Source organism: Felis catus, chromosome A3, assembly GCF_018350175.1.
Source record: "Felis catus isolate Fca126 chromosome A3, F.catus_Fca126_mat1.0, whole genome shotgun sequence".
In the NCBI taxonomy this organism is placed as follows: domain Eukaryota; kingdom Metazoa; phylum Chordata; class Mammalia; order Carnivora; family Felidae; genus Felis; species Felis catus.
The window spans coordinates 63,670,401-63,686,152 of NC_058370.1; the positions used below are offsets into that span (position 1 = coordinate 63,670,401).

The following is a 15,752-nucleotide window of genomic DNA, read 5'->3' on the forward strand; positions in this document are numbered from 1 at the left end:
TAATGTGACGTAAAGGTCAAGCATTGTGACATACCTTTCAAATAATCCCGCCTAACTTGCGTTATGATGAGGAGGCTGTTGGCAGCATCGTTCAGTGTGAAGCCCTTGATGTGGGTCTCAGCGCTAAAAGAAGCAGACATTTAGAAAGGAATTACTGACATGCTTCTGATACGATAATAAATGGTTGAGCACCAAGGTGAAATTATAAAAACTACTGTTCGTATGTTAAAAATATTGCTGCAAAATATCGACCTGGAGACAGCTTTTGTGTTATCCTGTCAATGGTTATAGAAGGATAATTTTTTTTTGCATTCTGACAGATGACAAAGTTGGAAATGAGCAACAAAAGAAACAAAGTACAAGATTTTTTTTAAACAATCGGTTCAGATTCTTGAATGCTGACATATTAGATGACTAAAATAACTGCATGCCCTGCATTGTTCGGCTGTATCCTAAGCTGGATACTTTTTCCTCTTTTTTCTACATTCACCATAATTATAAAATGTAAAACTATTCTTTCAGCAACAAAAATGAACATTTATTTCCAGCGCTGTATATTTTAAATATAAATGAAAGCATATTACTAACACCGTATCATTTGGTTGATTAATTTTCAAATTTCTGTCATCTAGATACATACAGGTTTTAAAGGTGAGCATACTGCACAACTAAATCCATCGTGACATTAAAATTGAAAATTTCACTCAACAATCTTGTCTCAGCCTTTTAATTTGGCAACCCCCCCCCCCCAACTTTTTAAAACTCAAGAGCAAAAATCGCTTGACTTCTGGCTAAAACCGACATGATTAAAAAACCCTAGCCTGGGATGATTTCTGTTTGCTACACTGTTTGCACATCTCCTGTGATGAAATTTCAGTACCCTTAATGCCCCCAAGGGTTCATCTCCCGATGAGGAAATCCCCACAGGTCACGAGGAGCAAAAGCAATCGCCGCCATTTGCCTTAGCAAGCTCGGTGCTGATCTTGCTGCCAACAACCTCAGCCTGTCGACGTGAACATCGAAGCTGAGCAGATTGCGAGAAAAGCAGGGTCACTCCTAAATTATTCTCGTCAATCCCAAGAAAATCCTCCAAAGACACGGTGACGTGCCCAGCCTCTCAGTCACTTCCAGCCTCTGAGATTCACCCCTGCAGTCCCCGGGCACAGGATTTTCTTATCCCCCCCACCCCCTGCCTGACCAATCCTCTTAATCCCACCAAAGCACCCATTGCTCAGTTTGACTTTTTTCCTTTGTCCCATCTGTCAAAGCTTTTAAGTCAACAACTCGTGCATGAGACTATAAACTGCATAAAGGATTTACTTTCTCATTCTTTAGCATGATTAAATAAACAGAAGACACATTAAAATTAAGCTCACTTCTTAAGTCAACATTATTACATGTATTATACCACATTTACATGAAAATATTACCTAAAATTCATTGAGACCATGCAGTAACAAAACTTCCCTTTTAACTGACATTAAGTGTGAACTATCAACCTTTCAAAAACCTCAGAACACAGAACATTTTCTTTCAATAATTTCTTTCAATCTCAAGAAACTGCCTTTTCTATACAAATATGAAAGTGGGGATCAACAGAAAGACAGAAACTCTCCTCAGTTCTATAATACACTGAGCATCTATATTTTACATATGTACAAACTGACCAATCACAATAAAAATATATTCCAAACTGGCAAAAGGAAAAAAAAAAAACTACAAAAAGTTACTGGCAGAGATCTTTGTGTTGGACAATAAAAGTTTACTTCTGACCTATACTTTGGATTTTTCCTTTTATAAAAAAAAAAAAATCTAGTTCAGAGCCATCAAATCAAACTTCCTGTGATGATGGGAATATTCCTTATCCATGTTGTCCAGCACGGTCGTCAGCCACCAGCCACATGTGGTTATACGGCTACTGTGATGGAGGAATGGAAATGTCAATTTCCTAAAAACACAGTTTAGTGTTATCAGAGATTTAAAACAATAATTTACCTCCCTTACTGCTCTTTGGATAAGCACTTCTCCTCCCTTGAAAGCATTCACTATATCTAAATTTTTATTTTGAAACATGAGGAAGTGTAATTCTAACTAAAAATGAAAGTTGACTTCTCTAATTTTTTAAAGGCTGCTATCACTGTTGAGGTGACATACTTTTGAGGTGCCATTATTTGTGGGGAAGGTTTAAATGACCTTCTGAAAATGAAGAAATCTCATTAGAGGTCAAGTAAATGCAACATATCAGAGGGTACAGCAAGGGTACAGCAAAAAAGACTGCATTCTTTAGTTCACAGAGAAAACTGCTCTGAAGACTGAACAAGAGGCATCATGCAGGTAAAGTAACAACAGGTTGCTAGCTATGGACTGCCAATAACAGTGCCAAAATACATGGGGGAACTGCCACTTGCTCATTTGGTCACGCTACATCACAATAAAGAAGGCCATTTAAAAAAAGCGACCGTTCTTTTTTACTCAGAGCACTGGTACGAAACTGGAAGAAGTGATGACCTCATTAGAAACGTGAACTTCAACTACCATTTCTGAAGTTCCAGGCCAGAGTTATTTTCAAAACAACCCAATGTAGATCTAACCCAAGGTACAATTCTTCAGAGTTCGATATAACATCTTCTCAGTTCAAGGGAAAGGATGTGCATCCAATCCCCAGATTAGGTGCTTATGGCATGGTAGGGCTTTGCATCTAGGATTCTCTTAGGTGCACCCAGCTGCATGTGGAAGGCAGCTACAAAATCCTCCTGGAAGGATAACACAGCTGAGATAAAAGTGCCCTCAGAGTACAGAAAGGCTTCATGGAGATCCAGAGAAGGAGGAAAAATCAACGTACGTTTTACACGTTGTGCACATAAGGGGAAACAGGAGGGCTGTGACTGCAGGCATCTTCTACCATCTTCTAGATCAGCAGCTTTCACAACAACTTGTTTGATCAAGATCCCCATCACACAGGGTAAGGAACGTTTCACACAACCTACTAGTGTACATTTTACTAAATAAAACTCACAAAACCATCTTTATCACATGGAATGCTTCAATATTTTCTATTCTATTTCATTTAAACAAAATGTTGGTCCTGTCTCACTAAAGAGATTCCATGACCCTTACTGGTTACAACTGCAGTTTGAAAAACCACTTCAATGAAAGATGTGCACACTGCATGAGCACTCTAGGGGGGAGGCAAGAGGCTGTTTAATCCTCTATTTTTAAATCTTATCCTCTGAAAAGTGTCTATTTTTTAAAGTTTATTTATTTATTTTGAGAGAGAGTGAGTGCATGCAAGTGAGGGAGGGGCAGAAAGAGAGAGGGAGAGAATCCCAAGCAGGCTCTGCACTGTCAGCACAGAGCCCGACATGGGGCTTGATCTCAATGAACCATGAGATCATAACTTGAGCCAAGATCAAGAGTCAGATGCCCAAAAACTGGGTTACCCAGATGCCCCTCTATTTTTTGAGTATGTTTTATAATATACTTAACATGTGCTACATTAGTACAATTCATTACTAATGGATATGATCAAAATGTTTATGACATGTGATTATTGAATCACTTGGGGTGTTTAGTAATTCTGGGCCCCAAACCATTGCTGGGTGGATGGACTGAGTCAGATGGGACTGAATCAGAACTTTTGGAGTGGGCTGTGGGGAATCTTCATGCTAGCAGAATGTGAGGCTTGCAGTTCTAGAACAAACCCAATTAAAATGAGAAAAAATTACAATCTGTGCTTTGGGGAATTTCAGAGATCTCTGTGACCAACCCCAGAATTAAAAGTTTAAAAAAAAAAATTGGGGGGCGCCTAGTTGGCTCAGTCAGTTAAGTGTCTGACTTCGGCTCAGGCAGGTCATGATCTCACGGTTCATGGGCTCGAGCCCCACGTTGGGCTCTATGCTGATAGCTCAGAGCCTAGAGCCTGCTTTGGAATCTGTGTCTCCCTCTCTCTCTCGGCCCTTCCCCTGCTCATGCTGTCTCTTTCTCTCGCTCTTTCTCAAAAATAAATATGTTTTCTTTTTAAAGTTAAAAAAAAAAAAACTTTTCTTCTTTGCTTCTATCCCTTCACTTAATCACACCCAGTTCACAACACAAAATGCTCTTCTCTTTACGCTGCCTCCCTTTCCTCCTAAATCACTATTGCTTCAGAATGCCTTTGATTACTATGGGCAGTGTTAGGATAGAGAGTTTAGGTAATTTCTGAGAAAAGTAATGTTAGGAAAATACCACATCCCCTTGATGACTTCAATGATTACAGATGGCAATAGGCTGTTCAATGTAAAATTTTCCAAGTCACTAATGGAGCATGTCTCGAGTATTCTAGAGATACATAATTTAATTAGCAACCGAGTAAAAACACAAATGGGATACAGAATACATTAAAAACCCGAACTTTCAAAAAGTCTTAGTGTGACTGTCCTTGATATAGGACATACAAATGATGGTTGAAGACCACAGATATATATGGTGTGCATGTGTGTGTATAAGTATATGTTATACTTGTATATATACATCTATATATACTATACGTATACACACTGTACATGGGTGTGTTATGTATTTCCAGACAAGTACAGTCAGATACATTTTTCAAAATGTAATGAAATACAAACAGTAAATATGACCCTATGGTGCCTATTTTTTTTTTTTTTAACATTTATTTATTTTTGAGACAGGGAGAGACAGAGCATGAACTGGGGAGGGTCAGAGAGAGGGAGACACAGAATCTGAAACAGGTTCCAGGCTCTGAGCTGTCAGCACAGAGCCCGACGCGGGGCTCGAACTCACGGACTGCGAGATCATGACCTGAGCCGAAGTCGGCCGCTTAACCGACTGAGCCACCCAGGCGCCCCTATGGTGCATAACTTTAATGTAACACTAGCATTAACACCAAATTTTCCAACAAACTGCAAGAATGCCAAGCACCCACTTTCTATTCAGGATTCTAATATTCCAAAAGTACTGTGACTTAAAAATTCTGAAGGCCAATGTTGAGCCAAGAAAGATTATTTAAGAACTTGTAATACGTTAGGAAAAGGCTGACCTTTGCCACTGAAAATAAGGTTATTGACTCATCACCAGGACAGCTCTATATTCCCGGGCAGGTGACTGTGATCTATTCCTTTCTAGGCCCTTTGTGGTTAATAACTCAACTTTTCGCATTAACTTCTTGGGGATAAGACAACAGAGTCCATTACCTGACACACCAGGTAAGAAAACTTCACTCTTGTTCTGATTAATGAAGTATTTTACTCTGAGGAACTAGCCAGAGAAACAAAACCCCTACCATGACCACCACACAGATTTTTTTTTTTTGTAAAAAGTCCAAAATCAAACAAAAAACCCAACAAAAGGGCAAAGAGAAAGGCATTTAAAATGTGCTGAGGGGCGCCTGGGTGGCTCAGTTGGTTAAGCCCCTGACTTGATTTCGGCTCAGGTCATGATCTCGTGGTTTGTGAGATAGAGCCCTGCATCGGGCTCTGTGCTGACAGAGATTCTCTCTCTCCCTCCCACCCCCCAAATAAACATTTTTTTTAAAATAAGTAAAATCAGTCATTCAATAAAATGTGTTGAGCACTTATATTTTCTCTACTTCACTCTATGTTCTTCAACACCTAGAAGAGATCTCTAATGTAAGTCTCATTATCATCTCCTCATCACATAAAAGAAAAAATGAGGCTCACAGATGGGAGGCAATTTCCCCAATAGAAATTTCAAGTAAGATTCGAACCCTTGCCTAAGTTCAAAGCCTTTGGGTGTTTTCATTATATTAGGGTCCTCCCACCAAAAAAGGTTCACAGATCTAGCTGCTGAACAAGAAACAGAGTATGATGAAGAAAAAGCAATTACTTTTCTGTATATGGACATCATAAATGAGTGGCAAAGTTATATTAGGCAAATAAAATGTACTACACTGTTCAGGGCCAGTAAAGTTTTTTTTTTTATTGTAGGTTAAAAAGAAACCCATAAAATTAGAAAACCATTTCATAGGATTTTTGTGTGTAGTTGAGGATAATTAAGCAGCTGCTACCAGTACAAATCATTAGAAAAATTCTAATGAGAGCTGATACTTTTTTCTAAGTGACAGGTTTAATAAAGAGACTAATACTTACACATCTTTCACTTGCATTGCTTGTAAGAAGCTATCCTTCTCCAAAAGTAATTTTATGAGACTGCCATAAGTTTCATTGTTCAGCACAATGTTTTGCTTGTGTGCTTTCAGGAAAATACTATATGCATCTATGAAGGAAAAAAACATAAAATGAGGTGACATTACTCTGTATGAAATGACTTTTCATACTAGTTTTCTGAAGTCAATAAATTATTCTCATGCCAATAAAAATGAAAAAGAGCTCTTCTCAATTTGTTTGTCAAAAGATGATACCAGTTTCAAAATAAGCTGCAAAATGTGTGTTAAAGTCCAAATAAACCACAGTTATAATTTAGATTGAGGGGAGCAAAAGATGCATTTTAAAGCACTCTTTAATCTATAAGTGGGTGGTTACAATGGTTAACATTTCAACACAATAGCATTAAAATGAATATAGCCTATAATTCTAAAATTAGGAGATCAAATTATTTGGCTACGACAGGACTTATACAAAAACATACAATTTTCAAATATACAGGTATCTAACAAGTAAACTAAGCAACATTTGTTTGACTGATTAACAGTTTTATTTCACTTGTTCACAATAACTGTCAGTGAATGAAAAGATGTTACCAAAAGAGAAGTAACTACACTTTTCAGTCACTTACTTTTCTGAAATAAAATTGCCTGGCTATAAACATCCAACTGAAACTATAATCCACTCTCTGGTGTGTATAAACAAACCACAAAAGAGAGGGCATAAGTGATCTACACGTACGAACTTCTATAGGTATAAAGCTCAATGTAAGGAAATGCAGTACATACAATTAGGAGGGAACACGATATTAATGCTCAAAAAAACATTCAGAGCTACTTTAGAGGTTTCTGAACAAGCAGACATTACACTTGTATTTCTAAGTTAGGGGAGTTTGTAGGAGCCCTTCAATTTAAACTGAAGTGACAATGTGAAAAACCCTCTTTCAAGGTAAACTCAGAGAAAACAAGAGAGAAAAGGTATGACATTAATATCTGCGTCTTAACCAAGGAGAACAGATAAAATCTGTCATTCTGTACACAGTGCTCCCTTTCAAGGGAGCTAAGAGGTTAAATGCAGTGCAATTTTTGTTTACTCCCCAACAAGCATGGTTTCCTGAATGGAAATATAAGATAAGTATAATTCGAATATTTAAGATTGACAAAACAATCTAGAAAATCTTACTGTTTTCTAAAACTATAGGCATTGTAAGAAATCGGTATGTCTGTTTATTATTCTCTACTAGTTGAAGGAAGGAAGGATGGAAGGAGGGAAGGAAGGAGGGAAAAGAAGGAAGGGGCTATCATTGTAAAGTGCCACACTCATTCACCACAGGTTTCTGGTGCAAAAGTTGGTAAGGATGCTAAACTACCAGAAATTCGATAAAGTGCTATCATGCAAAGCATTCAAATTCCAAAGTATTCATATTTTGCTAAGCACTCAAATCCTGAGATTTGTGAATAAAAACCCTGAAGAATTAACAGGATAAAACAAGTACAATAAATGTAAGTTGCATACTAAAACCAGAATTGGGGTATATCTCCACGTTTATAATAAACACTACATTATATTTATCTAGTTAACTAGTTAAGGTTTTCATTTAAAAATAATTTTTTTAATTAAATGTTTATTTAATTTCTGAGAGAGACAGAGCATGAGTGGGGGACGGGCAGAGAGAGTGAGGGAGACACAGAATCTGAAGCAGGCTCCAGGATCTGAGCTGTCAGCACAGAGCCTGATGCGGGGCTCAAACCCACCAACCACGAGATCATGACCTGAGCTGGAGTCAGATGCTTTAACTGACTGAGCCACCCAGGTGCCCCCCAAAACAACAATTTTTAAAAAGGTAATATATGAAGGAGCTCTAGAGTCTTCAAAAAGTAACTATATACTAATTTCATATTTGTTTCAGTCAAATAAAAACTCCACTGGAATATTTAAATAGTATTGATGATCACAATTTTATATTTAGGTTTACCATATATAAGGTAAATATATATATATATATATTTACCATATATAAGGTAAGGTACCATATATTTACCATATATAAGGACTCAAGGATGTACAGGGTGAGTATGCAGCAAAGGAAAATGACACAAAGGATAAAGTTACTCTTCGTGACCCTGTACACTTTATGCCAGTGTCACAAAATTTCCAGTTAAGAAATAAGAGGAAATTATAAATTTCTAAATTGATTCCTTTCTTTTGAACAGAGCTCAAAATGATCAATACTAAAATGAATAAAAATCTACGTAATGGTTTAAGTATCATAAAGCATACTTGAAAATCCACACAAAACTGAAAGAATTAAAGAGCATGCTAGCATGCTATGGAGAAAAATAAACAACGAAAAAAGGGAAACAACAGTAATGTATGATTCTGAAAGAGTACAATGAAGTCTAAATGGAAATGTCTACAACGTAATAGGCAAGCTGCTTGCTATCAGAGTGTTCAAGATGGTCATAAAATTTTTAAAGTAGTCATAAAGGTGGTAGGCACGTCACGTCAGAAGTTTACTGCTAGAAAACAGGAAGATGAGCAAGACACAGGGTTCACGTCCAGCCTCCAACCTTGGAATGGTGCTTGATCACTTTGGCTTAGATATTTTAAAACAAGTTATAGATATCTTGATTTTTTTTTCATCTCTCAGTACTTCATTATAGATCTCAACATTTAAGGATATTGTCCTATAAGTCGTAAATTCCACTATCATACCTAATAAAAATGAGATGGGGCACCTGGCTAGCTCAGTCAGAAGAGCATGCGACTCTTGATCTCAGGGTCATGAGTTCAAGCCCCACACTAGACATAAAGATTACTAAAAAAATAAACATAAAAACAAAATGAGATAATTCCTTATTATCTACTACTCACTTTATATATAAGTTTTCCCAACTATCCCAAAATATCTTTGTTAATTTAAAAAATGAAAGAAAGTAATTTATACAAGTTCCATCTCTGTCCTAGAGCACTTCTAATTTGTTAAATGGACTTGGATCTCATGCTACTATTAGACCCCTGTGTACAGGTTTACCTTTGCTTTTCTTTCGTTGGCAGGCATTCAACAGATCTTTCTGGATATTTGCTTCTTCACGTGAAGGTGGTGATGAACTCAGGGAATGCTTTTCATCCTCATACCACAACTTAAAAACAAAATTCTTCAGTTAAACAAAAACTGGTATACACAGTGATTTTTTTTAGTATAAAACCGGGCTCACCTATGCCCTAACGTTATACTGACAACAAAATCTGTTATGCTTACAGTTAAAAACAAATTACCTCAGGTACATCAAATGGAACCTCCTGATTATTGTTTCTAAGGATTTCTGCTAATAATCTTAAGGTCTTTGCACGAGGAATAATATTTTCTTCTTGCATTTTATTCCAGACAGCATCAGCTCTTTGCCAGTCACCATTTATTTCTGTAAAATTTGATTAGGCAGAAATTAATGAGCATACGAAGTAGAATTCATAAAAATGTTTAGAATTTCCTCCTATTTGATGTTGAATTGTAAGCATTACCCCCAAATTACTGCTACCAGGGAAAGGAACGGGATGATTGTGGACCAAAGATGAGAAGACTTCTTTATGTATACCTTTTGAATTTTCAAATTCAAATAGAAATCCCTTACCTATTAAAAAATAACAACAAACCTCCTACCCTTTACTACATACTCTGAAAACCTTTTTAAAGTAACTGAGAAGTTGCCCATTTCTGAAATCAAAATCAGAAATAGCTAACAATTCAACTATGTCCATGAAACTCTGGAAAGATGATGGGTACATGTATGCAGTATAATACACAGCTGAAGGTCTAAAGGGAGTGAATACGCGCAGATGTATGATTTTCTTCAAAGGGGACGAATCAGCAAATGCTTTTCACCTAGTCGAATAGGGAGAATTCTGTCTCTTCTGCTGACTTGAAGAATGTCTGTGACGTTGTGTGACAGATTTCTCATCCCAACAAATAATGCCACCAGACTATAAGTATTATAGGGCAAGGGAAGTTTACTGGAAGGAAATAGGCAGATTCCTTCATACTGAATATGTGGTATTCCTTTTATGTTCCTTTTATGTGGTAACCTAGTCTTCACAAATAGCAAAAATTTAATAATCAAGACGTTGTTTTTTAAAACCTTCTAATGGGTTTTAAAAAGAGAAAAGCTCAAAGTCATTTAATATAATAAACTTTTACTTGTGAAAAACTAGACCAAAATATGAAAAATATCATGACACTAATTAAGTTCAATATAACTATTAAGCACAAAGAAATATTCCTTTAAAAGTGTTTTTTAAATTTTCAAATATGAATAAAGAGTATCTTCATTGTGTACCATCAGCTCTAGGAAAGGGGTTATTTCAGAGCACAAAATGTTCCAGAAAACATAAACAAATGTTTCTCAGGAATTCCAAAATATTAAAACAAATGGGATTTTCCTAGATTCTCCCTGACCCCTCCAACTGCAAAGCTAAGTTTTTTGATAACTAATGACTCCTAAAAGTAAACAACTCAAAGAAGAAAAACAAAACACATTCATGTTCCATCAGAAACCTAAGTAAAAGGGTAGTAAGTAGGAAAATTTCACCAGGTCACACACAGATTGCAGTGATTTTGTACACACTTTGATAATAAAATCATTTGTATATAAAACGCTTAAATTTACAATCTATTTTCAAAACAAGATTCACATAAGCTAATTATGCTTATCCTTCATTAGAATGTTCTTACGTAACATAAAATTCAGCAGCAACTTTTCAATTATGTGAATATAGAAAACTAATTGAACTAAACACATTAAAAGCAAAACGCCAAGCTCCAGTATCTTTAATCCTGTAGAAAAGGTGGAACACTTCTGTTCCTTGCCAGAGTACTATGGACTATACAAGACACAGGAAAGGTTTCCAAGAACTGGAAACAGCACTGCTAAGGGGCTTTCTAAAGAGATTCATTTTTACACTAACATAAACTATTCCAAACACTGAAGAGAAGATGGGTGGAGGATGTACAAGTCTGTGCCTTCAACTGTAAGAATTAGAGGAAGACAATTTTCTTCTAAAAGAGGCACATGTATATGGAAGCTTCCAGTTTGGGGGTACAAGATATTACAGAGATGTACCTTTAATTAACTAGCAACTTATACAAGAGAATATTTCAAAATACATGAAAATTAGATAGTGTTTATACCATGAAACAACTCAGTCATTTATATTTACACACACACACACACACACACACACACACACACACACACACACACAAAACACAGACACTTTTTTTTTTGTTTAAAGGGAAAAAACTTCTTGGAAATATGCCTGGATCACAAAATACGTAACAAACCTTTGAGGCAAACTAGTCAGCGTGCCAACATTTGCACTTGTGTACAAAAACTCACAAAGGCACAGAAAGGCCATGCCTTTCTTGTATAATATCCCTCTGGGGCTTAAAATGCCTTCTACCAAGACAACAACAATCCTACTCGTTGCCTGGGCTGTGGCCAGGGAATGGACACTCTGCCTCTATAATCCCATCACCACCCTCCTGGCACTCTTGGTTCCCCCTCTTTAAAGAATGAGAGGACTGGGGCGCCTGGGTGGCGCAGTCGGTTAAGCGTCCGACTTCAGCCAGGTCACGATCTCGCGGTCCGTGAGTTCGAGCCCCGCGTCAGGCTCTGGGCTGATGGCTCAGAGCCTGGAGCCTGTTTCCGATTCTGTGTCTCCCTCTCTCTGCCCCTCCCCCGTTCATGCTCTGTCTCTCTCTGTCCCAAAAATAAATAAACATTGAAAAAAAAAATTAAAAAAAAAAAAAAAAAAAGAATGAGAGGACTGACCACTACACAATCTCTGAGGATTGTTAAGCTATACAACCAACGATTCTGGACACCACTAGTGATTTTACCAGAATACACACTGTTGTGGGATTGTAATTTATGGCAATAGGACCAGTGTGTAACAAGATGTCACTATATGCGTAGCCGCTATGGTAATGAACTAAGAAATGAAAATGTCTAGTTTGGGGTTTTGGTTGAAATAGAAAGTTTTTACATATTACTGATCAGAGGGGGTAATTTCCAAATGATGGTTCCACTCTAAAATGACAAATCTAGGGCTCGGAGAGGGATCTCGCTATGCAAGCCTGCACAGTCTTGCTTTGCCTGAATACAATCCAAGACTAGCGAGCGGTGTTCTATGACCTGGGAGACAAGGTAAAGGAGTTCCCACTGGTCAAAGATGGAACAATGTGAGCACCTAGAAAACCATGATCGCAATAAACTGAAACACAAATTTTTAAAATATGAACTCAAGAATTGAAAAAAAAAATCAATGTTCAACTTTGGAGATTCCAAGGACACCAGCACTTAAATATGGTAATTAAAGAGAAAAACACTGATCTTTCCCTGTGAATTTATTTCACATTAAGTAAAAAAGGAAGCCACAGACCATAACGTAGAGTATGAAACATGTAGAGGATAAAATAATCAAGATAATAGGTGTATATGTAAAAACTATATGGATACAAATATACAGAAAAAAGGCTGGAAGGCTGGCCAATTGACAAGTTACTTCTGAGGGGTGGACAAAAGGACATTTCCACATTTTGTTATGTATACTACACTACTGCATTGCTTGACTCTTTAGTAATTTGGAATATACTCATGCCTTATTTGTATAATAAATACACAGTGTGAAAAGAAATGTCAATGGAAGTACTTGAAAAAAAGGAAAAAAAGCACATAAATAACTTCAGAGGTAGAATAAATGCTAAAGTGTAAATGTTGGCTTTTTAAAAATCGATTTGTAAGTCATATAGAGAAGGACAGATTCCATATGTTTTCACTCCTATGTGGATCCTGAGAAACTTGACAGAAGACCATGGGGGAGGGGAAGGAAAAAAAAAATGGTTAGAGAGGGAGAGAGCCAAAATATAAGAGACTCCTAAAAACTGAGAACAAACTGAGGGTTTATGGGGGGTGGGAGGGAAGGGTGGGTGGGTGATGGGTATTGAGGAGGGCACCTGTTGGGATGAGCACTGGGTATTGTATGGAAACCAATTTGACAATAAATTTCCTATTAAAAAAATAATAAATAAATAAAAATAAAAATCGATTTGTAACATTTTAAGACAAAATTACAAACAAACATAAAGCAGTCTGTCTTCCAATAATGTATACAAATAATAAACTATCTGTATATATGTAAAAAGAAATTGACATGTTTAGAATATAAGAAAATGTTCAATAAGAAGGTAAAAATACTATCTCAAAATAATAGTATATTCATTATGCAGATGAGGGGGCTGCTTCATTCATGTTTGTTACAGGTCTTAGGAACTAATTTTGCAAGACTATCACCATGAAAGGTGACATTAGAAAGTGTACTAGAAAAGACAGAGGGGCACCTGGGTGGCTCAGTTGGTTAAGCGTCCAACTTCGGCTCAGGTCATGATCTCACGGTTTGTGAGTTGGAGCCCTGCATCAGGCTCTGTGCTGACAGCTTGCTCAGAGCCTGGAGCCTGCTCCAGATTGTCTCCCTTTCTCTCTGGCCCTGCCCTGCTCACACTCTGTCTCTGTCTCTCTCAAAAATAAATAAACATTAAAAAAAATAATAAAAAAAAAAAAGAAAGAAAGAAAAGATAGTTCAAACTAAAATTTGAATTGTGACAGATTCTTTTTAACAGATCACCTATGGACATCATACTGTATACAGTAAGTAGAAAATGAAACGCGTTTAGTACAACTAGTATTTAAAGATATGAAAAGTTTCATTTTCTATTTCTTCATCTAGATTACAGTTACATGAATGTTGGCTACCATAAACCACTGAGCCATGTGTATCGTTGTTTTGTGCCTGTTTCTGTAGTATGCTGTAATTCACAACCTGAAGGGTGTGGTGGGTGGGGGATACTCTTTTAAAACAAAACAAAACCGCTCTTTGACAAATACCCCAAAATAATCAGGCCAATCGCTTTTAAAGGCTAAAATTACACCATGAGAAAGAATGAATTCATAAAAAGTTCTGGTAGGTCAAACAAATTACTTTTTCAGAAATCCAAGATAGGGATTTTTCAAGTATGATAGGACCACATCTCATACATCATTCCATATTATATGTTCCTTTTCAAACAAATTGAGTCCATAGTGCTTTATAAATTATTTAACACGTTTAAGTAATGGTCCAAGTCAGAGGGCAAAAAGAAGAGCACTGGTTTATTCGGCAGAAAGGGAAGGATTAGGATTATCACAACCATATTATCTATTTGTTTTTTTTTTTTTTTTAATGTTTTTTATTTATTTTTGAGACAGAGAGAGACAGAGCATGAACAGGGGAGGAGGGTCAGAGAGAGAGGGAGACATCTGAAGACATCTGAAGGAGGGTCAGAGAGAGAGGGAGAATCTGAAGCAGGCTCCAGGCTCCGAGCTGTCAGCACAGAGCCTGACGCAGGGCTCGAACCCTCGGACCGTGAGATCATGACCTGAGCTGAAGTCGGATGCTTAACCGACTGAGCCACCCAGGCGCCCCCCGTATTATCTATTTGTAGCACTACAAAGGTTATGAAGTACACCAACTGGGTTAAAAAGTATACTTCAGTATAACGATTCCTCTGGCTTCCAGCCTCACAAGAGGCTACTCTCACATGACTGTGCTCTTCAGACTGCTGGCTCAAATACAGAGCAAAACACTGGAAGGAGGTGTCCAACAGAGCAAAGAGAGGGTGAAGGAGAAAAAATGGTGATAAACCTCAGAGACTGCTTATCCCTAAAGGAAAGTTGAACTTAGAAATTGTTTTCTTTTCTTTAAAAAACCAAACCAAACCAAACCAAACCAAACAGCAAAGGTCATCTGGACAGGGAAATAGAAGTCTGTGAGGCTGGCTACTTCCACCTTCCCCGGACTAGTGCTGTACCTCGTATATTCTTCCAGTTGTTCTTTCACTCTGTATAGCTAGTCTTTAGTCTTGGTCACAGGCCTAACTCTTTCCACAGGGCGCTACCTTTTTATCTGCAGGGCCCTCCTCAATGTCTAGCACAGTAAGGGATTAGGGTCTTCTATGGGGATGACTTTAAACGCTGGGACTTGTGTGGAAACATAAATTCAGGGTTTTTTTTTTTCGTTTCCAGTTTGCATAAAATTAAAATTTAAGTATGAAACTGTTCCTCAAAAGGAAGAAAAGGGGGGTGGGGAAGGGAAAGAATTAGCACCTGAATGAATACAGGTTATAATCCACCGACTGAGGACTAAACCCCTAAAATGTAAGTTTTCTAATTATATATTCAATAACAACCACCTCAGTATTATAGGCCAGAATTCATTCAAACCAAAGAATTGAATTTTAAGAATTTTGAGACTTTTAAGAACTACATAGTGAAGTGTGTACTTCAATGCAGCCAACAAGTGAAATGTAAATTTTATGGAAAGTCTTATTTATACCATCAACATAGAAGACAAAGCTTCTAAAGATAATAAATACAAATTCAAAAAGACAAATGAACTAACTTATTCACTGCTGTCTATGGTGTTTGGTGAAGGAAAATTTCCCATGAGAAAAAGAAAATAATCTAGAGCAAATATCTATGAAGTGAAAAAGGGAGGGGAGGGAGAGAAGGGGATGGGAGGTCAGGTCACTATTCT

At 37.2% G+C, this 15,752-nt stretch overlaps 1 protein-coding gene across 1 annotated transcript in view; it reads right to left on the reverse strand.

The window, feature by feature from the left end:
- LRPPRC (leucine rich pentatricopeptide repeat containing) overlaps positions 1-15,752 on the reverse strand; it is a 111,626-nt gene that overhangs the window by 14,763 nt on the left and 81,111 nt on the right. The window contains exons 28-31 of the mRNA XM_011281043.4: positions 9,405-9,547; positions 9,160-9,268; positions 6,111-6,237; positions 35-123 (exon numbers count right to left, since the gene is read on the reverse strand). Coding sequence (XP_011279345.3) covers positions 35-123; positions 6,111-6,237; positions 9,160-9,268; positions 9,405-9,547 — 468 coding nt within the window. The remainder of the gene's footprint in view (positions 1-34; positions 124-6,110; positions 6,238-9,159; positions 9,269-9,404; positions 9,548-15,752) is intronic.